Consider the following 27,824-nt stretch of genomic DNA (forward strand, 5'->3'; position numbering starts at 1 on the left):
TTTATACTCAATTTTGTAATCACGCACCATTTCCAATCGAGATGGAGCTTGAAATGCAGCACTAGTCAGCTTAGCCGATAGAAATGCGGCTAGCAGACGACGAACGAGTGTATCCATGACGTGTGCTCTCGGTGGAAAAAGTGTATCGCGGAGCGCATGCTCCGCATGTGCAAAGTTTCCGACGATGGGCGTTACGCGGCGCTGATAGTGACGTCGGTCACGCGCTCGCGTGTTCACCCTAACAGTAGTGCTCACCGCTGTACCTTTCCCAATGCGTCACAGGAGCTCAGAACGTTTTATTTTATTGTGCGCCAGGCAAACATGCATGGCACAACGGTATCACTGCCGCGTATATCGCCTGTGGCTACATCGCATGTTGCTGTGACTAGAACAAATTGATGTGTCAAAGAACGGCCTCTTTCGGGTTTGGGAATACGTAAATTTGGATCTGCTATGGCTTTATCATTTAGACACGCAAGCCCACGACGCATAAAAGTTACGGGAGTAAAACTGCTTTCACACCGAAACTATGTGTAGGATCGTCTTGCACACTAGAGGAGTTGCAGTCAGTGTAGGATCGTCGTGCACACCAGATGAGTTGCAGTCACTGTTGCTATCTATTAGTGCTATAATGCACGTAGTGCTGCCAACACAACAGTATCCTTTTCTTTCTCTCTCAGACACATCGTAGGTTTTATTCCTAACCTCAGTGTTGTGGCAGTTCTTACGAGGACAGCAAAAACTAGAGGAAAGAGAGTCTGTAATAACACTAGAATGTCCTTACGGTATCACTGTCCGGGAACTGCACGACAACGTTGTGAGTGAATATTCACGAGCTGTCGTTGAGTACGGTTCACTTAGAAACCGCCCATCGCGGTGGACGCGGGGTGTCGATTGCTGACTATTGGACTAGTCGTGCTTTAGTGCTGACCCGAAGGTCGCGGCATCGAATCTCAGCCACTATGGTTGCGTTTCGACGGCGAATTTCTAGAGGCCCGTGTTCTTAAATTTAAATGCGCGTCGTCGAAATTGACGGAACTGTCCGTTTTGGAACGTCACCGTCCCCCCCCCCCCGTCCCCCCGGCCAGTTATTTCCAACTATTAGCCCTTAGCAACCACAGCAATGCTTTGAAGTCACATAAGTGTGTAGGGTACAAATGAATTAAATAATTTCTATGCCAATCTAGGCCAACAGCTGTGTTCGAGGATTCGTGGACAATTAAAGTTTACCCTCCCACCAAGCCATGATGTTAGCGTTATTGTCTTTGTAAATATACACCTGAAGATAGCGCACGTGTCTCACAGAATGGTTTCGTGCGCAATCGCCACACGACACAGGTGCTTTCATCTTAATCGTGCACGCATGTAGTATGTTGGTCAACATTTTCGGGCTCGGCAGAGCTCGAAGTTGGTCTTCGCTGGAACTTGCGCAAGGAATGGTGCTGAGGAGCACGTGCTCGCTGTGTTTGAGCGTAACCAACGATGTTGTCCTACGTACAACAGTTCTCTCGGTATCAATCATTGTCGAGACATATACGCTATTCCTCTCCGCTGATTACGACTTGAGCAAGCAGGTTTACGATTGCTTCTATCGCTCGTAACCAAGCGCACAATTATGCCGCCGTGTGCAAAGGCCTTTCCAAAAGAAGCTTGTTATTAATCACATATTTCAGTGGTGACGACGTCGTTGTACAGTAGACGAAACACGAGGCACCAGCGGCTGTACAGAAATACAGCTCTCGAAGGTGCGCAGGTTCCATAATTATTTGTAGCAACTTTTCTTTCCGATCAGCGTTACTAGCATCGCCCTCAAGACTTGAGTGCGATAGCGATATCCCATCTCTAGAGCATACTTCAAACAGTGCATGAAATCTTTTCGAACTTGCCATGCACCCACCGCGTGCCCTTATAAGGGCGCAGTTACGTGGGTGCCTTTTGTGGTGGGTGACTGGCTTCAAACTACGACATCAAAATGATAATCACATGTTCTGACAACCGATGGCAATTTACGCTTGAACCACGCATTATTACTGCAATATTTCATGTGGTATTCTGAAGCATGTGTACAGTGCATGTGTCATTGATTGATTTATATGTGGGGTTTAACGTCCCGAAACCACCATATGATTATGAGAGACGCCGTAGTGGAGGACTCCGGAAATTTCGACCACCTGGGGTTTTTTAACGTGCACCCGAATCTGAGCACACGGGCCTACAACATTTCCGCCTCCATCGGAAATGCAGCCACCGCAGCCGGGATTCAAACCCGTGACCTGCGGGTCAGCAGCCGAGTACCTTAGCCACTAGACCACCACGGCGGAGCCAGTACATGTGTCTTTGCAAAGCAAGTTACTTTTGCTGCATTTCCGTGCAGTGGAATTTATTTTCACTGTAGTCACAAGCAGAAGTGTGGCTGTGTGGTAGAACGCCCACTTGCCACGCAAATGACCCAGGCTGGATGTCCACTCGGACCCAGGTTTTTTTATTATTTATTTTATTCGCATATTTCTCGATTTTTTCTCACGTGCAAGATAATTTTTCGCTCACTATGAACAACGCCGACACTGGGATTTCTGCGGAAGAAGCTTTTTAATGCTATCGCGTTGATGAAGCTCCATATACTAAATCCAACGCTAACAATTTGAACTGGTTGTTTCGTTCTAAACACTTCTACGCATATTGTGCGAACGAACAACACGCCAACTATACGAAAAATATAAGCTCGTAAAATTTTACCGGGCAAGAAGATCAATTTTCAAGAAAATGTCGCTCCTGATTTGACAAAGGCCAATTCAATTTTCGTATGTGGTTTCGGGGAAAAGCTTTGACTGCCTCGTTTCTTTTTTGTATTAGAGGAAACGTCTTTCAAGTATACAGTCTTCTGTGAGAGTATTTGATTTCCCTAACTCAATTATGACAGCAGAAGTTCGCAATCAGCGAAAAGGCTGTAGGAATAAGAATTACTGCAACCAGGAGCCTTACCTCGAGAACACCTCTCTAAATATGTTGAAGAAAATTTTTTTTTCGCTCAGCGTTTTACGCATGGCAAAAAAAAAAGGCGCATGGGGGGGGGGGGGGGATGGGTGTGCTAACGTTGTGACTTGGGCTTTAAGTAAAATGTCGTCGACAAAACGCTTGTCCATGATAAAAGAGCGCTGTGCGGGGGGATGTATGTATACGGCGTCCGATACGGCCGAAAAAGATGGCATGTTTTCTATTTCTGTTCTTTGTATGTCGATCTAGAAAGGAACCACTCGATATGCGTAGGGCTGATGACGGCACATTGAGATGATGCTCTGCGATAAAGATAGCGGATGAAGCGGCGATTGCAGTTCAGTGCCTCAAAAAAAAAAAAACGGGAAGTGATTTGACTTTTCAGTCCGAGGCATTGGCGTATTACTGCTTCTAGCCGTCGCCTTTCTAGACCATTTCTATTCCAATCGCCCCAAAGCACAAAGCCACGCTTTTCGCGGGCAGTCTTCATAATCGGTAAACGACGCCCTCCGAAGCATCCCAAGAAAAGTCACCGCCGCTGTCGAACGAAAGTGAAGGGGAATGTGATAGGGAGACGGGGCGAACGAATCCCGGTGGGAAAGAGCGCTAGCGAGTCGCGCAGGCAGTGGAGCAGGAGGCAGAGGGAGAAAACCAGGAATGAGGAGGGAGAGGGCAGAAAAGGAGCCGAGCCCAACGATTTCCACGGGACTAGTGCGCGTCACTCCGAACTCGGACGGCGCATCGACTGGCGGTGGTGTGCGTGTGTTCGCCGCCAGAGGAGCGTGGGAACATCACTCTCAGGAGCTGCTCGGCCGCTGCCCCGTAAGCGCTCCTGCTTCGCCGAAGGTAGCTGCACCGCGTGGCTCGGCGCGTCTCCGGAGAAGCCTCTCGTTCTCAAAGCGAGGAGCACATGGCATCGGACGGGCTGCCGGCGTCGCGCCGTAACGCCTATTGGGACGCTTCGGCTATCAGGGTGGTGGCTCGCGGTGCGCCGCACCTGTGTTTGTCCGTCTGTCTTCTGATGTCCTGCCTGCCTCCCGGGTCGGTCCTTGCCGCGCCGTCGAACGACAAGCCGGCCGGCGTCAAACCACGTGAGTAGTGAACTCCGTAGGGTGTCTTAGTAGGGTCGGGTTAACGTACAGTGTAATATTCTGCTGGTATAATTTGTGCACGTTACGAAATGTATGATGGAAATTCCAATGAGACCAATACGAAAAGTGACACGCTCAAGCGCTTCTCATTTAACTTGAAGAACATCTCTTAAAAGAGCATGCGCAATATTCAAAGAAACTGTATGGTGCTCGTCTTTCGTACCACTGCCGAAAATGCACGTGTTAGCCCGTGTTTCATGTAGCCAGGATTCTAGGCAGAAGCCGGAGAGAATCAGCCCATGGCCTCTAGGAGTCGCGCATTATATATATAAAAAAAGTAACTGAATATGCGACACGTCCATCTGTCTGTATCAGAGCGAGATTAGAGTTTTTTTTTTTATGTCGCATTTTCTTAGCCTCATGAGCGGTGTAGTCGTGACATGCGCTGGATACATCTGTTCATAACTATGCATTGAAGCCTTTTGCCATAAACCAGTTGTTAGTAGCACCTGTCCTATTTTCTCTCATGTCTTCGTCTTTACGCCAAAATCGTGATGCTATGTACTGGCTCAACGACAAATTCTTATTAGGTCAATTTTGTGACTGAAGTTCACGTCTGTTATTCTGTGAATGTACGCGTGTTTCTGGAGGTCTTATTTATTTATTTATTTATTTATTATAGTTTTATTAGGCGTAGCCCACTTTTCAAAAAAAAAGTGCGGCGATGGCGTAGTGGTTAGAGCATCCGCCTCGCATGCAAGAGGTCCGTGGTTCAAATCCCGGTACCGCGCAGTTCCCAACCGGATTAAAAAAAAAAAACCGCGTGTTGATGGAACTGCATTAAGAGGCCTGGGGGTGCGGCCTCACCGGCAAACACCGCCGAAAACGCACTCCCTCACCAGAGAAGGATTGGCCACCCTGGTGCAGTATCTGGCCACTACCTCCCACATGCTTACGTCAAATAACTCACGGCCCTCAGTCCCCAGCAGCTGCGAAGCAACTGACCACGGCGGCGGTCAGATCTGCAACGCAGCAGAGGGTGCTAAGAATCTCTGGATCCGGACAGGCCGCCATTGGAACCTGAACTTGGCAACGTTTAATGCTAGAACCTTATCTAGTGAGGGAAGTCTAGCTGTACTATTCGAGGAGCTAGAGGGCGTTAAATGGGATATAATAGGGCTCAGTGAGGTTAGGAGGACAGATGAGGCCTATACGGTGCTACAGAATGGGCACGTCCTTTGCTACAGGGGCTTGGCAGACAGAAGAGAACTGGGAGTGGGGTTCCTAATTCACAGAAACATAGCTGGCAACATAGAGGAATACTATAGCATTAATGAAAGGGTGGTAGGTATCGTAATTAAACTGAATAAAAGATACAAGATGAAGGTAGTACAGGCTCACGCGCCTACATCCAGCCATGATGACGCTTCAGTTGAAAGCTTCTATGAAGACGTGGAATCGGCAATGAGTAAGGTAAAAACACAGTATACTATAGTGATGGGCAACTTTAATGCAAAGGTAGGGAAGAAGCAGGCTGGAGACCAGGCAGTAGGAGATTATGGCGTCGGTAGTAGAAACGCCAGAGGAGAGCTACTAGTAGAATTCGCAGAACGCAATAATTTACGGATTTTGAATACCTTCTACCGAAAACGAGAAAACCGCAAGTGGACATGGAGCCCTAATGGCGAAAATAAGAACGAAATAGACTTTATAATGAGTGCACACCCTGGAATCGTGCAAGATGTGGAAGTGATTGGCAAGGTACGATGCAGTGACCATAGAATGGTGCGGTCTCGAATTCGCCTAGACTTGAAGAAGGAACGGCAGAAACTGATACGCAAGAAGCCAATAAATCAGCTAGCACTGAGAGGGAAAGTACAGGAATTCAGAGTGTCGCTGCAGAACAGGTACTCGGCTCTTAGTGATGAAACCAACCTTAGCGTAGATACAATGAATGATAATCTGACGAGTATCATTACGGAGTGTGCAGTGGAAGTTGGAGGCAGGGTAGTTAGACAGGACACTGGCAAGCTTTCCCAGGAAACGAAGAACCTAATTAAGGAGCGTCAAATCATGAAAGTGTCAAGTACAACAGACAAAATAGAACTGGCAGAGCTTTCGAAGTTGATTAATAGACCTAAAGTATGTGATGTAAGAAGGTATAACATGGAGAGAATTGAACACGCTCTGAAAAACGGAGGAAGTGTCAAAGCATTGAAGAGGAAACTTGGGATAGGCAAAAGTCGGATGTATGCACTAAGGGACAAAGAAGGCAAAATAACTACCAATATGGATAGGATAGTTAAAATAGCGGAGGAGTTTTACAGAGATCTGTACAGTAGCCGAGACAACCACGACCTTAATACTATACGAACTAGCAGTAACCCAGATTACACCCCACCAGTAATGATAGAAGAAGTCAGAAAAGCTTTGGAGAGCATGCAAAGGGGCAAGGCTGCTGGTGAGGATCAGGTAACATCAGATCTGCTGAAAGATGGAGGACAGATTGTGTTAGAAAAACTAGCCACCCTGTTTACGAGGTGTCTCCTGACGGGAAGGGTACCAGAGTCTTGGAAGAACGCTAACATCATCTTAATACATAAGAAAGGAGATGACAAGGACTTGAAGAATTACAGGCCGATCAGCTTGTTCTCTGTAGTATATAAGCTATTTACAAAGGTAATTGCTAACAGAGTAAAGAAAACATTAGAATGCAATCAACCAAAGGAACAAGCAGGATTTCGAACAGGCTACTCAACAATTGACCACATTCATACTATCAATCAGGTAATAGAGAAATGCTCAGAGTATAACCAACCCCTATACATAGCCTTCATAGATTACGAGAAGGCGTTTGATTCAGTAGAAATATCAGCCGTCATGCAAACACTGCGGAATCAGGGCGTAGATGAAGTATATATAAACATTCTGGAAGAAATCTACAGGGGATCAACTGCTACCATAGGGCTTCATAAAGAAAGCAACAGAATACCAATCAAGAAGGGTGTAAGGCAGGGGGACACAATTTCACCAATGCTATTTACCGCGTGCTTACAGGAGGTTTTCAGAAGCCTAGAATGGGAACAGTTAGGGATAAGAGTCAATGGAGAATACCTTAGTAACCTGCGCTTCGCCGATGACATTGCATTGCTGAGTAACTCGGGGGACGAATTGCAACTCATGATTACGGAGTTAGACAAGGAGAGCAGAAAGGTGGGTCTTAAAATTAATCTGCAGAAAACGAAAGTAATGTACAACAACCTCGGCAAGGAGCAGCGCTTCGATATAGGTAATAGTGCACTTGAAGTTGTGAAAGACTATGTCTACTTAGGGCAAGTAATAACCGCAGAGCCGAACCACGAGATTGAAGTAACTAGAAGAATAAGAATGGGGTGGAGCACATTCGGCAAGCACTCTCAAATTATGACAGGTAGTTTGCCACTATCCCTCAAGAGGAAGGTATATAACAGCTGTATCTTGCCGGTACTTAGCTACGGAGCAGAAACCTGGAGACTTACAAAGAGGGTTCAGCTTAAATTGAGGACGACGCAGCGAGCAATGGAAAGAAAAATGGTAGGTGTAACCTTAAGAGACAAGAAGAGAGCAGATTGGATTAGGGAACAAACGGGGGTTAAGGATATCATAGCTGAAATCAAGAAGAAGAAATGGACATGGGCAGGGCATGTAGCGCGTAGACAGGATAACCGCTGGTCATTAAGGGTAACTGACTGGGTTCCCAGAGAAGGGAAGCGGGTTAGGGGGAGACAGAAGGTTAGGTGGGCAGATGAGATTAAGAAGTTTGCGGGTATAAATTGGCAGCAGCAAGCACAGGACCGGGTTAACTGGCGGAACATGGGAGAGGCCTTTGTCCTGCAGTGGACGTAGTCAGGCTGATGATGATGATGATGATGATGATGACTTTTCAAAATACCCTAGTAGTTTATCGCCCGAGGCACATTCCTTGCAATTCAGTGAATTACAGATTCATTTATATTTCGCTTATATTTCGTTCACTTGTAATGTCACATACTGTGACATTCTGTGTAATTGAATTGTGCGTAACTTATGTTGTTTCTTTAACATAGTCTTCTGCTTACATGAATTTCTTGCTGTGTTATATGGCCAGTGTTTTTCTTTTATTTTGTCTCGAATAGCTAGTATTGCTAGATTGGTACGGTGTTATTATTCTGTGTTATTATTATTTATGTTTATTACTTATGCTATAGCCGTATTTTATTGTATGTAGCACTTTTTTATTTATTTTTTCTAGCACTTTTTATGCACATGTATTTATTTTTACTTTTTCTTCCTGCAATCTTCATGCTGGAAATCCATGTAAATCGCTGTATATGTACATACGATATGGTATTCTGTTTTACTTGGTTTTCTCGTCACTGCACCGGACTGCTTGTTGTTACTGCCCTGTATAGTCTGGTCGTTGGGTCTCGTCAAGCTACTTATGTAGCTTTTAACCCAACGCAACCATCTAGTGTGTATAAACTGGAAAATAAAATTGAATTGAATTCATTTCATCACGTCATACCGTGCACAAACACGAGTCGCGCGTCTGAAACCTTTAAAAAAGCTACGCCCCTACCACGAAGTTTCTGTATTAACAAAAGTACTGTACTGTAAAGCTGTACGGCTCAAACGCCTTCATAGCACCTGCTGCGAAGGCTTATCGGCTTAGGTGGCATTGCGCTGCTACAAATTTATACGCGGGTTCGATATACGGTCGGGACATTTGTCTTTCAACTGAGTAAAAATACGAGAACACGCATGCCAGTTACGTTTATGTTGAAGAGCAATCTATAGCGTAACTGCCAGTGGGTTTAATATATTCGAAAAAAGAAACTGGCGAAATCATGATAATAAGGGTTGAAGCGCGAGCACGAATGTGCTAGAAGAAACAGACGAAAGTCGAGGTACTGAAGGCAAAGAAGACAACACGAGCAGCGCTCGTGTTGTCCTGTTTGCCTTCCGTACCTCGACTTTCGTCTGTTTCTTCTAGCACATTCGTGCTCGCGCTTCAACCCTTATTATCATGAATTCAAACCAACTAGCCCAAATCGCCATTCTTCTTCAAACTGGCGAATGTAAAACGCACGCAGTTATAAAAAAACTGGCTTTGTTACACGAGGCTATTTATTAAAAATAGGTAGCTATTACAGTTCGAAAGAGGGGGGGGGGGGGGGTTCTCAACAAACATTTACTTGTAAGCCATCACTCGTCCTTTCTGCTTATTTCGCGTCACTGTCTACGTTTCATATTCGTTCATTTCATTTTTTTCTAAAGTAAAACGAACGTAGACCACGCCACTACGAGGGGTTTTGTCATCACGTCATTGTCGTAGCACAAGAAAAGAGAGAAAGCTAAGGAAAGTACAGTGGAGTTGACCAGACGAAACCTCTGATTGACTACCTCGTACTTGGGGAGAGGAAAAAAAGTTTCACAGGAAGGGAGATGATAAGCTACTGTCACGACAGTACCAAGATCAGAAAATAACACTGTCCAAGGACAGTACTTGCCAACATTGCCAGTAAAAAGACACAATGTGTCTCTCACACTCTACTTTCCCTAAGACACCTCAGTGACGTCCTCACAGCGACTCGCTTCGAAATCCAGTATCATATTGCTCCATAGTTTCGCTTTCTGTGACTGAGCGATAGCTCAGCAAGATCGGCGCGTCTGAGGGGGCTTTTGTTGTGGAGTTAAAGTGCGTGGACTCGCCAAAAAAGCGGCGCAATTTTTGCGGTCCAGGAACCTTTTTCCCACTGAACCAGGCCTTTCAGTCTGTGGTGTGGGAATACTTTTATATATAATTTCATTGTCGTTGGAGTTACTTCTTGTCATACGTCTGCCATTTCGTAGAGCGCCATATATATTTATTTTGGGTTTTTTTTTTCTGTGCCAGTGCACCTTAAAGAGCACTAGTTGGTTGAAATTTCCGGAGCCCTCCACTAAGTGTCCCTCATATCCATGTGTGGTTTTGGGTCGTTAAACCCATTATATCATTATTTTTTTCCTCTAGCAGCCTACACCCACCGAGGGTTAGGTTATGAAGTGTACAGTGAGCGCTAACTAAATACAGGCTTTTCTTTAAATACAAACCTTTTACAAACTAACAGCGTGCTATGGTCGGGTATTAATTGTTGAATGGTTGCTTTTGTAACAGCACAGTTTTTAAAGCTCGAGATGAAACGTATCACCATAGGTTGATTGAATGATATGTGGAGTTTAAGGTCTCAAAACTACCATATGAATATGAGAGACGCCGTAGTAGGAAGCTCAGGAAAGTTTTACCACCTGGGGTTGTTTAACGTGCACTCAAATCTGGGCACGCGGGCATACAGCGTTTTCATCCCCATCGAAAATGCAGCCGCAGCAGCCGGGATTTGATCCTGCGGGTCAGCAGCCCAATACCTTAGCCACTAGACCACCGCGGCGGGGCCGTAGCACCATGGGAAATGCTATCGTCATCATAAGCGGTTTTGCGAATTGGTAGATACCGGATATCAAGAGCACTTGCTGCTGGGCGAGTTGACTCATACTTGTAACTATAACTGCGATGCGCGCTCAAAACCCAAAGGCAAGGCTGACACGGAATAGCGCAGACTTTTAACTAAATTTATTTTTCCCCTTCGTAGTCAATAATTGCGCCAAACCCTCACGTGGTAGGTATACTAAGGAACAACGCATTATCGCAATCTGCAGATTACGGCAGGTGTGCCCCGTCACTGTGTTTTGAGTGCGCACCATAGTTACCTTCTAAATGGGTGAATCCTATACTGCTCCTATAGTCGACTGAAAATGAACAAAGCGACAGGTAGCCCAAGAAACGGCGGCGAAGCGACGGCGATTACCCCGAACATTTACAGGGGGAAGGTACAAGGGAAGTGCAGAATCGACGGTGGCTGCAAGAAGACCTCTAAGTGACGAAAGCCTTACGCTAATCACGACGTACCCGCAGATCCACGAGAGGTGCGCACGCCCGGTTTCAACGCGAGTTTCCTTCTTCCGAGATTGAACATCCGCGTCTTGTATGGGACTACCTGTGCTTTGACTCAAACCTCCTTTCGCTGTGAATCGACCCCGAAACAACCTAGCATCACCTGTAGATAAAGCAACGACTCCGAAGCAACCGAATTAGAGTTCGCAATCGTCCTGTTTCGCTGTTTCGAGATTTGCGCGATTTTCGTGCAAGGTTTTGTTTTTTCTCTCTCTACAGAGTTGTCTACTGTCGCCAAGTTATCTCGGTAACCTCCTCTTTTTTTAAATGTCCATAGTCTATCAGTTTCTTATTAATCCATGATGAAACAGGCACCAAAACGCACAGTTTTTTTTGTTATATCACGCTGTTGATGATAACAGGGGTGCCTGTTTCATCATTGACTTCAACCAACATGCCCAACTGGCAGTCATTCTTATTAGTATCATTGTATAGCGACATATGGAACTCGGGATTGATTACCTACTATGGAAACTCTTCTTAATGGCAGTCATTTCCCTTCATTTTCTCCCGTTTCATCAGTCATTAATAGCATTTTCTCTTACCAACATTACGCACTTTGATTGGACCTGTATTCCGAAGCAATTCTTATTTTCACAAGATTCGCGGGCAACACGTCTTTACGCGTGCGCATATTCACCGAATTCCCATTAAACGGTGCGACTCACTAATACAGATAACACATATCATGATGTATCGCTTATAACGAAAGGCCGTGTTTTAGACATTGAAAAAAGCTTGCCTTAGGTGGCTTAAAGAAGCAAGCAAACCCGCGTTTTAATCAATAAAAATAAGAAGGTAATGCGTGTTTTAGGACTCCAACCTCGTAACTACAAGCACTGCCGATCAAAGCCGTGTGTGACTTGTATGTACGTCAGGCAAAAAAAAAGAGTTACTGTTGCCCCGCCGCTGTGGTCTAGTGGCTATGGCACTCGGCTGCTGACCCGCAGGTCACGGGATCAAATCCCGGCTGCGGCGGCTGCATTTTCGACGGAGGCGGAAATTTAGTAGGCCCGTGTGCTGAGACTTAGGTCAGTAACACCGAAAGTTGGGCGAGTTGGTGATTGTTCATGATTACAAATAAGCAGCGCACGACGTTTTACACAAAGAGAGACGATAGGGACACCGCTGCACTCTCAACTAGTTTATTTCGTAAACGACCTTGGTTATTATACAACAACACGGTGTACCACATGCTACAATGACAACGTATTTTCTAAAAAGCCAACTTCGCAATCGCTCAAAGTAATCGATGCTTGGCTTATACATATTTAGATACGTTGACGATTACCTAATTTTTGTAGAACACACTGTACTTGACAGGGCTATAGTAGATATCTTAAATGTTTTCAGGGACTGCAGCGAGGGCCTCGAGTTTACGTGGGAAGTGCCACGGGAAAGTCAGCTTCAGTTTTTGGACTTGTTGTTATCACGTAAGCCAGACCATGTTTGCTGGTTATATAGCCCACGGTCTGAGAAGCCCCTGCTTAGCTATTCTTCCGGGCATTCAAAGACAGTTAAGAATGGCATAGCATTCTCTTGTCTCCGCGCTGCCTTGGCCAAATCTTGTCCCCACAAAGTTAATGATAGCTTCGTCAGACAAGTAGATAGATTGGCTAGTGCGGGTTACGAAGAGCATGTTCTGCGCAGAACCGCACAGAAGTTGGTTCATCGTGTGCGCAAGAATATATCTTCGGAGCAGCCTCAAATTGAGAGGAATTATGAAGAAAGGAAAAAGAAATGTGTCTCCATACCCTATGCGCACAGTATATCACATAATCTAAAGAATGTAGGCAGCCGGTATGGCTTACAAGTTGTTTTTTCTGCACCTAACAAACTAGGAAAGATATGCGCTAGGCTAGATAGGAAGCGATTGACAAAAAAGGATAGGTGTCGGTGCTCTGTTAAGCACAGTGTTTTGTTTGTTGAGTGCAGAACCGCGGTGGTTTACTGTTTGCTCATGTCATGTGGGAAAATGTACATCGGTCAAACAGGCCGGTGCATAAATACAAGGTTAACGGAGCACAAGAGAGCATTAGCTAATAATGCTTACTCGCACTTAAGACGGCATTGCTTAGAATGTGGCTGTTCCCCGCTGTTCTCTGAGACTAAAATTCTTTCCAGCCACAGAGATAAGATGACAAGGGAAGTGATCGAGGCCTTCCACATCGCAAAAAGAAAAGATTACTGTATAAGCCAAGCATCGATTACTTTGAGCGATTGCGAAGTTGGCTTTTTAGAAAATACGTTGTCATTGTAGCATGTGGTACACCGTCTTGTTGTATAATAACCAAGGTCGTTTACGAAATAAACTAGTTGAGAGTGCAGCGGTGTCCCTATCGTCTCTCTTTGTGTAAAACGTCGTGCGCTGCTTATTTGTAATCATGAGACTTAGGTGCACGTTAAAGAACTCCAGGTGGTCGAAATTTCTGGAGTCCTCCACTACGGCGTCTCTCATAATCATATGGTGGTTTTGGGACGTTAAACCCCCACATATCCTAAAGAAAAAATTACTGTTTATAACAGCCATAAGTCGGCAAACTCCCTCATGTGTTGAGCCACTCGGACTCACTCAGATTGAGCCGTGAATCTGAGTGAATCCAGGTGAGTAATATTTTGGTGAGTCTTAGTCCGAGTGATTCCGGCTGAATCAAATTCGGCAGATTCCACGTACCTGGGAATCGACGTTAGGCGGACCATGTGGAGGGACGGTGACCGTGTTGCAATATCTTTATTGAGGGACGCGTCACGAAATGACGCTAAGTATATGTACAGATGTTGGACGCACCGACATATGTGGAAGAGTTGCAGATTTTCGTATAACCAGTTGTTTGCACTTGCGCAACGATGCCAACTGAAACATGCGCATTAACACCACCAGAAGCTGATATGAAGCGCTGATGCTAGCGAAGACGCTGGCCCTGGACACTGCTACATAAATCAACTTCAGCGCATGGCTACTAGCCACAACTGACGTTAACCCGAAGTGGTGGCTGTATAGAGGAATACACATGTAATGTTTATAGAATTCGGTAGGCAGCACTGGAACCACTAATGACGTTTCACTAAGATTAGCGTCTATTTGAAAAATAGTTTTGAGACCTGGCGTAGCTCAGTGGTTGCATGCTCGATTGCCACGCAGAATTTTTTTGTTCTATTCCAGCTGTAACGCTGACATTGATTCTATGCCTTCTTTGGGTCGATGCCACCGATGTTGGGTATTGCTTAACACTCCCGCGTTAAAATTGCCCATGTTTGTTCTCGTCGTTCTTGAGTAGATAGATACCAAGTGTCTATCACTTGTGGCACATACCCGCATACGAGCGGCACATATCCGCCTGTGGGTATGTGCCCCTGCCTTTCGGGAAGTGTTTGATGACGTACTCGACGGGATTGCGACATTATTCATGTCATGACCAGTGTGTCATATTCGTCAAACCGTCTTACCCTCCCATGGTAATTTTGGTTCACGCCAAGTTAAGGGGGTGACCACGAGGGCACCTAAACATAAGCGGCTAGACAGACAGACAGACGGACGGACGGACAGACTGACAGACGCATAGATAGATAGATAGATAGATAGATAGATAGATAGATAGATAGATAGATAGATAGATAGATAGATAGATAGATAGATAGATAGATAGATAGATAGATAGATAGATAGATAGATAGATAGATAGATAGATAGATAGATAGATAGATAGATAGATAGATAGATAGATAGATAGATAGATAGATAGATAGATAGATAGATAGATAGATAGATAGATAGATAGATAGATAGATAGATAGATAGATAGATAGATAGATAGATAGATAGATAGATACGCTCAAAGTCTCCGAAGTTACTTAAGAAATGCTTGGCATTCAATATTTTCATGAACGTGAGTCCAAAGTGCAAAATTACTTATCATGGTGATCCAGTGTCTAAAACACTCGGCTGCTGACCCGCAGGTCGCTGGACGGAATCCTGCCCGCGGTGGCCGCATTTTCAATGGAGACTAAAATGATTGAGGCCCGTTTGCCCTTCACTATTGTGTCTCTGACAAGCATATCGCAATTTTGGCACGTAAAACCCCAATTATTATTAGAAGTAGTAGTAATATTCGCAGCAGTAGTAGTAGTAGTAGTATACAAAGTGCAAGATTCATTTCTTAGGTGAGCTTGATTGAGCTCCACAAGTTTGCCGACCTATGACTTAGTATGACAAAGGCACCAACCAGCTAATTACGCGTTCCTGCATTTCGTTGAACGTGCCGTTTTTTTTATCGCGTTTCCGTGACGACACATGCTTAATTAGAAGGAAGTGCTCGTCATCGGTTCATTCTGAAAAAAATGGCAACGGTGCTAAAGCACCTTTGTGTCACCTTTTTTTTTTCGTTTTCTCTTCTGGAGTGTGCCAAGATACCGTTTATTGGGATGACTTGCGCATCACTGCGACATTTTTCAAGTACTCTATGGGCTCGGCACACTTGACGAAATGCAGGCGCGCGTGGCAATTAGCTTCGATTAAGCTTGTTGCGTTAAGGTGGCTTCTGCGTGAAACGCGCAAGTCGCCTTCACTTGGTAAATGTGTGCTAGCTAAAACTTTGCAACTTCAGCGCTCGGCAATTTGTGGGAGCACGAGTACAACTGCCATTTCTCGTGTTCTTTGGTGAAAAAGGGGAACGCGAACATGTATTTCGGCAGCAGTAGCCGGAGCACATGCGTTACCATTCCTGTGTATTGCTTATTGCTACATGGTATTTCATTGTGTGTAACATACTTTTTCGCCGTTTTATGCACGAGTATTTACTTTATTTTCACTTGTTTTCTTTGCAATAGTAGTACTGGAAGTATATTTTTTTCTATCTATATAAAATTATGATATTCTACTTAAACTGTTTTACTTTTTCATTTGCTCACCACCGCACGGAACTACTTCTTGTTACTGCCCTGTATAATTTTTGTCTAATTTAGTGTAGTCTGGTCGTTGGGTTGCGTCAAGCTATTTAGTAGCTTTTAACCCAACAGAACCATCTACACGGTAAAAACTGGGAAAATAAATATTGAATTGAAATCGAAACATCGTGAGGTTGAAAAAATATCAAGGGACAACGCTTACGGCTTTCCTTTTTCTTCCTTCAGCTTTTCTAGTTCTTCTCTGTATGCAGCAAAGGGGCGCCACGATGTGTCGACATAGCGATTATCAGCCGATGTACGTCTCGCATTGATACGCCTTACGTATGCATACATATACGTAAACACACGTGTACCTATGCGCACTGCGCCAGGATGAGCATCTAATATGGCCGCTATGCACGTGACGGCCGACAGATGGCAGCAATTTTGCATGAAGTCTATCAGCCGGGTTTATTCCGTTAGGGTCGATGTCTTCTGCGATGGTGAACACTTTTAAGAGGTCATGACACCCAATATTTTATCATAATCTGTGCTATGTGGGTTAATTCTTTTGTATTCACAAATGAGCTGGCGAAATTTTAGCGCATTGGTCAAGCACTCTATTGAGAATTGAATAATATATGCACGTGAGCGGCCTGTGAGTCTGGCTACACTGGCACACTAACGAGCCGTGACGTAACAAGCAGTTGGATGAGTGAGTGCCAGGCGTTCCTGCAAATGATATATTGTTCCTTGGTAATTAAGCTGCCCGCCAAATTTAGATAATAACTTCCTTCAGCTTGGCATTGAAATTGAACCATTTGCGGAAGCTGGAACTTTTTTAGAAGGCCATGGCTCTGCTCCTTCGAGCTCATGACGTCACACGAGCCATAGCATAAATGGCGGTGGCCGACGGTGGGCAGGTTTACAGCCGGCCACTTCTAGGGCTTGTTTTACACCGAAATATTCTTGTGCGCCCCACTTTTCAAGCATGTATAGGCATAGTAGACCCTCTACCTCTCGTTTTTGTGGAAAAATACAAATTGTTGGGAGACCATGTCATGCTCCTTTTAGGAGTTAAATGGTAAACAGAGCAAAAGCCACGAGCCCATGACATTTTTTATTTATTTTGCTCTTCACTCTCGTTCATCCTGACGAACCGCGATTTTGTATTGGACAAGAGCTCGCGTCACGTTAGCTGGTGACGTAAGGTGGGCGTGTCCCGTTTCACTGTTGCTGGCGGTTGTTTACCGCAACTTCGTTGAGCTAGAAGACTAGGTTGAACCTCATACAGTTCCGAACACCCAATGTCGCATGGTAACTTGATAACGGTCTCAAGAAGTGAATTTGGCGTTAAATAGTGTTCACGTAGGCGCATGTTTTGAAAATAGGCATTTGTAGGCACCAACCAGGGACGCAGCCGGCGGGTGGCACACCAGGCACGTGCCCCACCCCCCAAATTTTCTTTGCCATTGCTTGCGAGCGAGAAATCGCCGTTTTAAGTAGTCGCCCCTCCCGAAATCATGGTGATGCCTCCCCCCCCCCCTCTTCTTCCGAAAAAGAAATTCTGGCTACGCGCCTGGTGGGCGCTCTATGCATTTAGTCAATAACGCCAAAAGTAGGCATTTATAGGCACTATAAAAGTTCTTAACTTCTAGTTCATCCTGACATATCAAAGTGGTGCGATAGTAACGCAAGAAACAAAATAGGTATCTGTCTAAAAGCTGGGCTCTGCATATACCAACACAATTTTCAGATTGTTTTAAATTTTCGTATTCACTATAACGATAACTGTATCTTCCAAATGTGTCAATATTCTTATACACGGGTTGCACTGTATTTCATCATTCATGGAGAGTTTCCTTTTCGGCAGCAGATAACAAATTCTTCGCCATAGTGGGAAAGTGTCCCCGCAGTTAAAGAAAAGAAAAGCCAGCAATCTCCTGCACTGGGTATGAGCCATCAGACAAGGAGAAGAAGATGAAAAGGCGTTCACGCATCCTGCGCCGTGCCTTAACGCTCTCCTGGGAATTCGTTAAGCTCCACAAGTACGTCGAAAGGTCTGCATCAATGACGAGTTTGTTTTCGTTTCAGGACACCAGCCCTGACTTAAACCATGGAAGCCGGGGGCGACTCATCGAATACGATCAGTAGATGGACAGCCCTTTTGATGCATTCGGCCTAGACGGGTCATACTTGGAATTGGCGCCGCGGGTGGGTTCTCCAAGAGGCCTAGAAGAAGGCACTTCCGCCATCACTCTCGTCGCCATTCTTTTCTGCGGTCTTGCGTTTGCCATGGCCGTAGGGCTTGCGCTACTCGTTTCTTCTGACCTTGAGCTGTACGGCAACGGTGACGATTCGGGTGGTGAGGACGACGACGTCGCGAAGATTCCGGCACGATATCCGGCTGGTTCTCGTTCACCTCCTGCCGCTGTGACCGAAGCACCGATAAAGATGACGTCATCAAGGGCGCCCGTTACCCGTCGCCAAACAACGAGCAGGCCATCACCACCTGCGACGTCGAGTCCGGGGGAATCCACGAGTCTGCCTTCAGTGACTGCTACTAAGCCTGCACCTGCCCCACTCACAACGATTACGACGAAAAAAATGACTGCGCAACCAACACCGCCTGCTACGCCTTCTCGCATCACCTCGACCAATGCCGCAACGACGACTACACCTAAACCGCCATCCTCTGATGAACCGCCGGTGCCACAATCGTCGATAAGGCCGCAGTCAGTTTTGTGTACCTTCGGCAGCAGGACCAACTACGGGACCATCTTTCCTGCGGACGGTCTCTGCGACTACATAGTTTATGACTCCATCTACAAGAACAACAAAAATCCGCTAATCGCCAATTGGGACTACGATTTGTACTCCATCCTCTCGAAGGCGCAGAAGACGGACATGACCAAGACGCAGTTCGGCCTGGGTTTTGCCTTCGAGTATCGCCGCAACCTTACCCAAGACCTGACGACGTCTTCTCTGGAAGCTTTCTGGCTACACAATGTGTTTCACTTCGGCATTCTCGAATGTCCCGCACACGGCACCAAGCAGGCCGACTTGGACGAAGTGTTCGTGGCCCTCAAGATGCTGGACGACAGTGTCCAGGAGGCGAGGGTGTCGGGAAACTCCTCGTACATCGTCCTGGGTTCGGAGACATACACCGATACCTGGAGCAACTACCTGAAGGACAAGTTTGACAGTGTCTTCAAGCCCGACTTGTTCATCTCACTGGGCCATCAGTTGTGTGGTGATCCGGAAAAGATCAGTTGCCTCTCCACGCCTCCGGCCATACTCGAGAAACCGCAGGGGCTGTCGGACACTCACGATTTGTACGACGCCGCACAGTCGCTGGCGTCCATAAATTCACTGCCCGGCGCTCCGCGGCTCTCGATCTCGGTGTCGATGAAAGGTCGCTGGTCCACATTGCGGCCGACTTCAAGGGTCGAGATCTTCTCGCCCTGCGAGAAGGGCACAGCGGGGCCTTTCTTCGGCAGTTACACCGATATCTGCAACACGCCATCTTTCACGGTTAACGTTTTGTACGAGGCGCAGCGATATGCCATGCGAACATTCGACCCGGGAACGCGGCACATGTTTGTGTACGATGATGAGCAGGTTCTATGCCGAAAGCTGTGCCTCGTTAAGGCCAACCACACCAACGTGCCGTTCGGCGTGGCCATCTACGACGTGGACTACGAAGACGCGGACAACGCGTGCCCACATTTGAACCTCCGAGACAACTACAGCCGTCTCAAGACTGTGCGCAGCGTGGCGAATTTTTTAGCCAGAAAGTTCACCGACCCAACCAAGGAGAGCCAGTGTTCCTCGTTGTACCATTAAACCATTCCGTATTCTAACTTGAACTCACACGTGGCTTTTAATTAGTCCACGGAATTTGAACACGAAGCGTATGGCGTTCAGTGCCGCCACTCATTTGCCTGCGAAATCTACAGATATGTATTTGTTGTCGTAACAGACATGGATCATCTTGTTCCACTTGAAAGTACTTGGTACCTATCACGCGTATTGGGAATGCACATGTATTCAAAGCACATAGTTTTGAATGTTGATATCGACAGTAAGTTCACGAGACTTGTAGGAGAGTTGCAACAAAGAGTTATATCGGGCGCTAACCGAGCGTAAAACGGACGTCCTAAAGCGTTGGCTTGTCTGAATCTATACACGTACCTGTTCACGTACTGACCCTTGATAGTTAACCTCCATGAGGAACTCTGAACTTCTCAGTGCAATGAATCTCGGGTTTACAAAGACGTTTTAACCCTGAGTGGAATAGATAACGCGTTAGTCTTTTAAGATCAGGAACGTTCTCTGTTGTACTACATTTACCCATTTCTAGGGAGATATTCTTGCTCCCTGTTTAGTTAAAGATTCTGGTGACTTTCTGTGAAAAATGTTTTGGACATTTCGTCTTTTTCTGCGGTCCACCTCGATTACGGCGAAGTAAGGACGTTTCTCTGGATGAAATCTGCGACCAGCACGATCTATGTAGTTTCCGGTTTCCTGTGTGTCCAAAGCGCGTAGGCCGAAACTGGTTGATCGGCGAGTGGAGAATAATTTTCAGAGGACGTTGCGTGCGTGCGTCGACGCGAATAAATAAATAAACTCATGGATGGGTGAATTCATCAGTTTTCGGTCTTAGCCCTACAGTCAACGTATTATCTCTTAGAGTTTCAATGAACGGGACTGTCGGCCTGAATGGTGCTACCGGTTCTGCGTAATACCAGGTGGCTAATAGAAGAAGATCCGCAGTCCTTACAACAAAAAGGATTTCAGCACAACGGTGCACAATTGCCCGCATTCAAAGGGGCCCTACAACACTTTTTGAGCATGGTCAGAAGATGCTGCTGATTGGTAGTAGAGGCTCCCGACAACACGCGAGCCAAACATTATAGCACAGCACGTGGCCTAGAATTCACAATAATCAGTCGGCTAAACATTTCTTTCTCTTCTCTCGACAAATCACGTTATATGCCCAAAACTCGCACGTCAACGACCCATCTATCAGCCATTGGCTGATTTGAACATGGCCCACTCACTCGTTACAGAGATCGCCGCGGCAGGCCACTATATACTTGTCCATGCGTGCGCGCGCGATCACACTGAGAGAATCGTGCATTCGAAGAAAAAAAACAGAAAAAAATTGCTGAAGGTCGCGAGGCATGCCGGACATTTTTCTGTGGTCCATGCCATCCCTCCCTGCTTAGCTTCTAGCGCTTTCGTCGGGGAGAGAGAAGAGAGAATGCAATTGCAGCATGCGACAAACCTTCGTAACTCCTCTCGCACTGTACGGATTCTCAACATTTTTGCAACGTTGAATTCGTGAGGCAATAAGCTCTTTCAGTGAACTCGTTCTATGGTTACTCAAAGTGTTTCAGGGCCCCTCTAAAGCAATGGCCCACAACGAACGCATGAAGTGCAGTGTTGGCGTTGTCGACACGGTGTTGTTCGTTAGGTGTCTTTATGATTGTGATGAATCCTCAAACATGGTTCGTACACATTCAAGTGGTTCAGACAGAAATGAATTATATATTTAGGTGTGACCTTTTTCCGCATTCAATATATCTACCGAAAAGTAAAACGCACGTTAACGGAAGGAGTGCAATAATTGTTTTTCACTCCTTAAGATCGGTCAGTCTAAAGTCGTTATCTTGGATGAAAATTACCCTGATCAAAGAACCCTTTTATATCCTAAATTATTTTCGCAGGAATAATGCTCACGCAAGTAGGAACCTAATTAGTTTAGTTTCATGAAGGTAAGTACAAACGGCATCAAAAGCGTTGATGTGGCTTAAGCCCAGATGCAAAGCACCTTGTATGCTCTCAATTGTGAAGTTCAGCCCCATGTTAGCGAATGGGATAAAGTCTTTTTTTTTCCTTTTACGTTGCATTCACAAGTATAATCGATAGCGTGGCATACCCCTCGCGGGTATGAGACAGACACCATAAGGTGACAAAACAAAACAAAATTTGAAATGATCCAAAGAATAAGTATCGGACGGTGCCGGCCGAAATCAAACTCATACACTCTGCGTTGAAATATTTTACTTCACAAAGTAAACATACCTTCTTAATGCGAATAACGTTTCAGAAATAAGTCAGATAGGACCGAGCGATCACATACAACCACAGTTTTGCGCAGATGACGGAAAGATATATATATACAGTCAAGAGAGCGAGAAGATGGCCCCGCCGCGGTGTTCTAGTGGCTAAGGTACTCAGCTGCTGACCCGCAGGTTCGCGGGTTTGAATCTCAGCTGCGGCGGCTGCATTTCCGATTGAGGCAGAAATATTGTAGGCCCGTGTGCTCAGATTTGGGTGCACGTTAAAGAACCCCGGGTGGTCGAAATTTCCGGAGCCCTCCACTACGGCGTCTCTGCACAATCATAGCGTGGTTTTGGGACGTTAAACCTCACATGTCAATCAATCAATCAATCAATCAGGGCGAGAAGATGGCCCCCAGATAAATAAAAATTGATGGTGCATGCGTCATCATTTCTCATTCAGACCTTGAAAAAATAAGTTAACTAAAACAATAATTGTAATCACTGTCCAACAGACGGCACACTTACGCACTCGGTGCCTTTTGATTCGTCTTGCGAATCAAAAACGCTTCATGTATTTCAGGTGCCTTCTTGTGCTCAGTATATCTTGCCATTACTTGGCATTCATCAAACATTGCACTCACCCACAATTGACATAGTGACGTGCCCATTGATCTGCGCATGAGACCTGCGCGCTCCTTAAGGCGATCATTTAGACAGCGCCCTTTCTGACCGATGTAGTATCGACCACAAGATAAATAAATGCGATACACCACACCTAATATTACATACTACGAGTATTTCTGCGTGCTTATTATTGCCCTCAACACTTGAAGAGCCTTTGCGCTAACAAAGTACTTTTTTTTTTCAAGATGTAATACCAACCAGCTTAAGTTGCCACTGTTTTGAAGTCTTTTCCACACAGCTTTCCCAAAGCATGAAAATTGTTTCGAAAAAAAAAACTAGTTCTCGCAGCTACCACACATTGTAGAAATCGGTTTTTTTAGGTAGTCCGTTATCTTTTCATGATATAGCCTCTATTATTCTAAAACTGCATGTTATTTCACGAAACCACCATATTTTTGGCCAATCCCCCGCACGTATGCGCCATGGGCAATAGGTGAACAGTAAGGCTTCGTGTCAAGCACTCGGTGAGGATATGCCACTCTTTAACGTGATAGCTTTAAAAAGCTCGAAAAAAAGCTCGTGCGCCTTACAGACGCTTTGTCAAAGACTTTTCACAGATCGCCGAGCCACTAACGTAACTCGCGAAGACCGACGTTGATTTTAAATGAAAAACAGCGCAAATTGAAGCATTTCAGAAACTCGAACTACGCCTGCAGACACCGCTGGTACTTGCGCATTTTGACGAATATGCCGAAACAAAAGTACACACCAATGAAAGCAGCGTAGGATTCGGCGCCGTCCTTGTACAAAAGACCGACGGCCTAGAAAAGTTATCAGTTTTGCAAGCCAGTCGCTATCAAAGGTCGAGGCCAACTATTCCACAACAGAAAAGGAGTGCCTTGCCATCATCTGGGCAGCGTTGAAATTTCGCCCTTATCTATACGGCAGGCCTTTAAAGTTGTGAGCAACCACGACACCCTGTGTTGGCTAGCTCACTTGAAGGACCCTCCAGGCCGTCTTGCACGATGGAGCCTAAGACTTCAAGAATTCGACATTACCGTCGTGTACAAATCTGGAAGGAAACACTCCGACGCAGAATGTCTGTCTCATGCCCCAGTCGATCCACCACCGCGGGACAACCAGGATGATGAGTACTCCCTGCGAATCAAGGGTGCCAACGACTTCACCGAGCGACAGCGAGGTGACCCGCAACTGAGAGGGCGGGCAGAATACCTCGATGACTGAACCAGCGTCGTTCCAAAAGTCTTCAGGCGAGGACTGACGTCATTTACTTAAGAACAACGTCCTCGTGAAGAATACCTTCCCTCCTGCCCAAGCCAGCTACCTTATCGCCGTGCCTTCGTCAATGCGACCGAAAACTATGAAGGCCCAGCACGATGACCCAATGGCTGGCCACCTTGGTTTTTGCCGCACACTCGCGAGAATACAAGAGAAAAACTACTGGCCGCGCCTTGCCGCCGACGTTGCTTATTAGGCAAGGACATGCCGGGACTGCCAGCGACGAAAGACAACGCCGATAAGGCCAGCAGGACTTCTGCAGCCAATCGAACCACCTCGCTGTCCATTCCAGCAAATCGGTATGGGCTTACTTGGGCCGTTCCCGACGTCGGCTTTGGGAAACAAATAAAACGACGTAGCAACCGACTACCTTACCCGCTACGCCGAGACAAAATTCCTGCCGAGAGGTTGTGCATCTGAGGTAGCCAAATTCTTCATCGAAAACATCGTCCTGCGTCACGGTGCCCCGGAGGTCCTCATCACAGACAGAGGTACGGCATTTACTGCGCAGCTAACCCAAGCGATTTTGACATGCAGCCAGGCAGTCACCACCGTACAACAGCGTACCACCCACCGACCAATGGTCTCACCGAGCGCCTAAACAAGACCATCGCTGACATGCTGGCCATGTACGTCGACGTCGAACACAAAACGTGGGATGTCATCCTTCCGTACGTAACCTTCGCATACAACACCACCGTACAAGAAACGATGCAGATGACGCCGTACAAGTTGGTCTACGGAGGGAACCCGGTAACGACGTTCGACGCCATGCTGCCAAACGTCGCTGATGAAGAAAACCTCGACGTCACAGTCTACCTTCAGCTCGCGGAAAAAGCTCGTCAACTCGCCCGCCTGCGCATCAAGAATCAGCAGGCGGCCGACAGCCACTGTTACAATCTTCGACGAAACTTCATGGAGTACCAGCCCGGTGACCTTGTCTGGGTATGGACACCAATATGCCGACGTGGACTCAGTGAAAAACTTCTACGATGGTACTTCGGACCCTATAAAGTAGTTCGACGTCTCGGTCCGCTCGACTACGGGTACAACACTCTACTAAAGGGTTGTTCCTGACGACATTATGAACTCTAAACGGTGCCGTGCTCGACCTGAAGTCGTATATGTCGTACGCCTCAAACCTTTTCATGAACGAACCTGAGGACTGTATTTTGTTGTTGTTACTGTTCTTTATTGCTTGTACTTACTGTTTATTGTCTTTATTATTGTACCATCGTCTTCTGCTAAAGCATCGGAACGATGCCTTTTTCAGAGTGGGGCAATGCCACGTTCCTTCCCTCAAGTTTTGTTATCATCCCGTTACACTATACGTTCAGTGCAAACCGCGCCTACTATGTTCGAAAAGGCTCGAGGCTGTAGTAGATTGTTTTGTTGAGATTACGCCCACCTCGTGAACATTACAGAATATTCTGGAAACTATGTCGCGCATAGCGATAATGCTAGAACGTTCGATGGCAAGTGTGTAAAAGACGACGCGCTTCGCTGCTTGTCAGTTGGTCAACGGCCGACGCTCTGCTCGCCGCTATCTGTGCCAGCGTTTTGCTGTGATCTGACTTTCCTTTCACGTGGCCAGAAGTTAGGCCCAAATAAACAGTTTATTATCCAACCTGCAGTCTGCTCCCTTCGTCCACGTCACGACCCTGTGACATTGCAATATGCAAGGATAAGTCAAATGGTAATCCGTCGTTTTTCTGTATTTCTAAATACCTGATTCTATGAATGCCAAACAAAACTTTTTTTAAATGTCCTTTGTAAAAAAACATTCCAAAAGTACATCCCCTTTAAACAGTTAAAAAAAATTCGTCTGGTTGGAAATACGCTGAAAATATTGTCCATGCTTCACAAACACACACTTCTGTGACCAGCCTACATAATAAAACATGCTATATTGCAGTAGCATTACGAGGTACAACCATCCATTGCCATCGAGTGTCTGAACAAGTGATTGTCGGTATGAATTCGGGATTTAAAAGAAGCCGCCCATTACAAAAGGCACGCATGTTACAGCGCGCCTTCTCTTAAGACCATCTAGTGGGTGCATAGCAAGTTCAAAAACTTTTCACGGCCAGAATAGTGTTCGCTGTTTAGAGCATGCTACCCATTACACATAATCCAGCCATATACAAAAGCTCCACTCACACAAGCCACTTTCAATTTTATTCACTAAACTGTGGGAATTCCACCTTTAGACTTCTGGAGAAACATTTTAGAATAAAACGTATGTCCTAAGCGGTTGAAGAACGCACTAAGGACAGGCTATTGCTATCACGTGAAACACTTAAAGTCAAAGCGTAAGAGTCCCCACAGCTTTTATTGTGATACGTGGTTTCTTTTATATGCAAATACATGTGTAGATGTGTAGCTTTGGTGCCACTTATCTACATATTTACAATGTAAATAAATGTTCGGCATGGCACCAAATATTCTAGTCTGAATCTGCACATTCCTTGAATTCATTCGTTACGCGCCTTGATTCAGCCTAATTTCGAAACCATTCATATTTTTGGAATGCAGCAGAAAACAAGTCTCCGCTTCGCTCATAAATATTGTGAATTATGGGATGTGATTCATCCTGCACAGAAAGGTTTCTCTTCAGTAGTTTCACCAGAAATCCTGCGCCGCCCTGGGTAGGTGTCAAGTAAGGGCAAAAAAGAAGCGAAGAAGCCTCATTCCCCGCAGTGGGTAGGAAACACAGTTGAAGGTCAAGAAGAAGAATCATTCGCGTGCGCTACGTGGTACCCTCGCGCTCTCCCGTGTTCCTGTTCGGCTCTCCAAAGACGCCTCCATCTACGAAGGCCGGGTGTTTTCCGGGCCTTCCGGGCGTTTTCCTGGCGTTTTCCTGGTTATTCCTGGCCTTAGATTACGCTGAAATTACGCTGGCACAACGATCCTCGTGGAACGCGGTTGGCAGAGGAAACGCCCGTTCCATGATTCTGACATGGACAGCACTGTCGATGCGTCCGGCGTGGACCAGTCATCCCTGGAGGTGTCGGCGCTGACGGGTACTTCCGGGGGTGACGAAAGAGAAGGCGTTTCCGGTGTCACACTCATCGCCTGTGTTTTCTGTGCACTCGCATTCGCCGTGGCCATAGTCATGGCGCTTCTCTTTACTGACTTTGAACTGTACGGTAGCGATGGCGATTCGGGTGGTGGGGGCGACGACCAGAAGAATCCGACGAGTTATCCGTCCGGTTCCAGTTCGGGGTCACCGGCAGCGTTGACCGAAGCCCCGAAGGCGACAACACCATCGGTGCCTGTTACTGCTCGCCAAACAGCGAGTAGGCCACCGCCGCCTCCGACGCCAACTCGCCCACTCACAACGACTACGGCCAAGAAAACGACTAGGCCAACGCGACCTCCTACACCCTCTTCTCGCCGAACAACGAGCACACCACCTGCGCCTACGACGCAGAGTCCGGTAGTGTCCACGAGGTCGCCTACCATACCTAGTCGTAGGCCTACAACCACCCCAATTACGGTTGTGTCCACGAGGTCACCTACCATACCTAGTCGTAGGCCTACAACCACCCCAATTACGATGACTATGACAAAGAGAACTACCAAGCCACCCCCTCCGCCACCTCCACCTCCTACACCAACAGCCCGTGTCACAACGACTACGACAGAGATAACTACCAAATCCCCGCGGCCACCGCAGTCGTCAATGAAGGCGAACTCGCTTCTGTGCACTTTCGGCAACAAGACAAACTACGGGACAAAGTTTCCAGCCGATGGCCTGTGTGACTACATTTTCTACGACTCCATGTACAAGAACAACAAAAACCCGCTGGTTGCCAACTGGGACTACGACGTGTACTCCATCCTCTCGAA

General features: G+C 46.3%; 1 protein-coding gene across 1 annotated transcript in view; it reads left to right on the forward strand.

The window, feature by feature from the left end:
• Positions 1–3,758: 3,758 nt before the first annotated feature.
• The window catches only part of LOC119161644 (uncharacterized), a 142,500-nt gene continuing 118,434 nt past the window's right edge, over positions 3,759–27,824 (forward strand). The window contains exon 1 of the mRNA XM_075889344.1: positions 3,759–4,085. Within this exon, the coding sequence (XP_075745459.1) occupies positions 3,905–4,085 (181 nt within the window). The 5' untranslated portion in view covers positions 3,759–3,904. The remainder of the gene's footprint in view (positions 4,086–27,824) is intronic.

This window comes from Rhipicephalus microplus, chromosome 3, assembly GCF_043290135.1.
Source record: "Rhipicephalus microplus isolate Deutch F79 chromosome 3, USDA_Rmic, whole genome shotgun sequence".
Classification (NCBI taxonomy): Eukaryota; Metazoa; Arthropoda; class Arachnida; order Ixodida; family Ixodidae; genus Rhipicephalus; species Rhipicephalus microplus.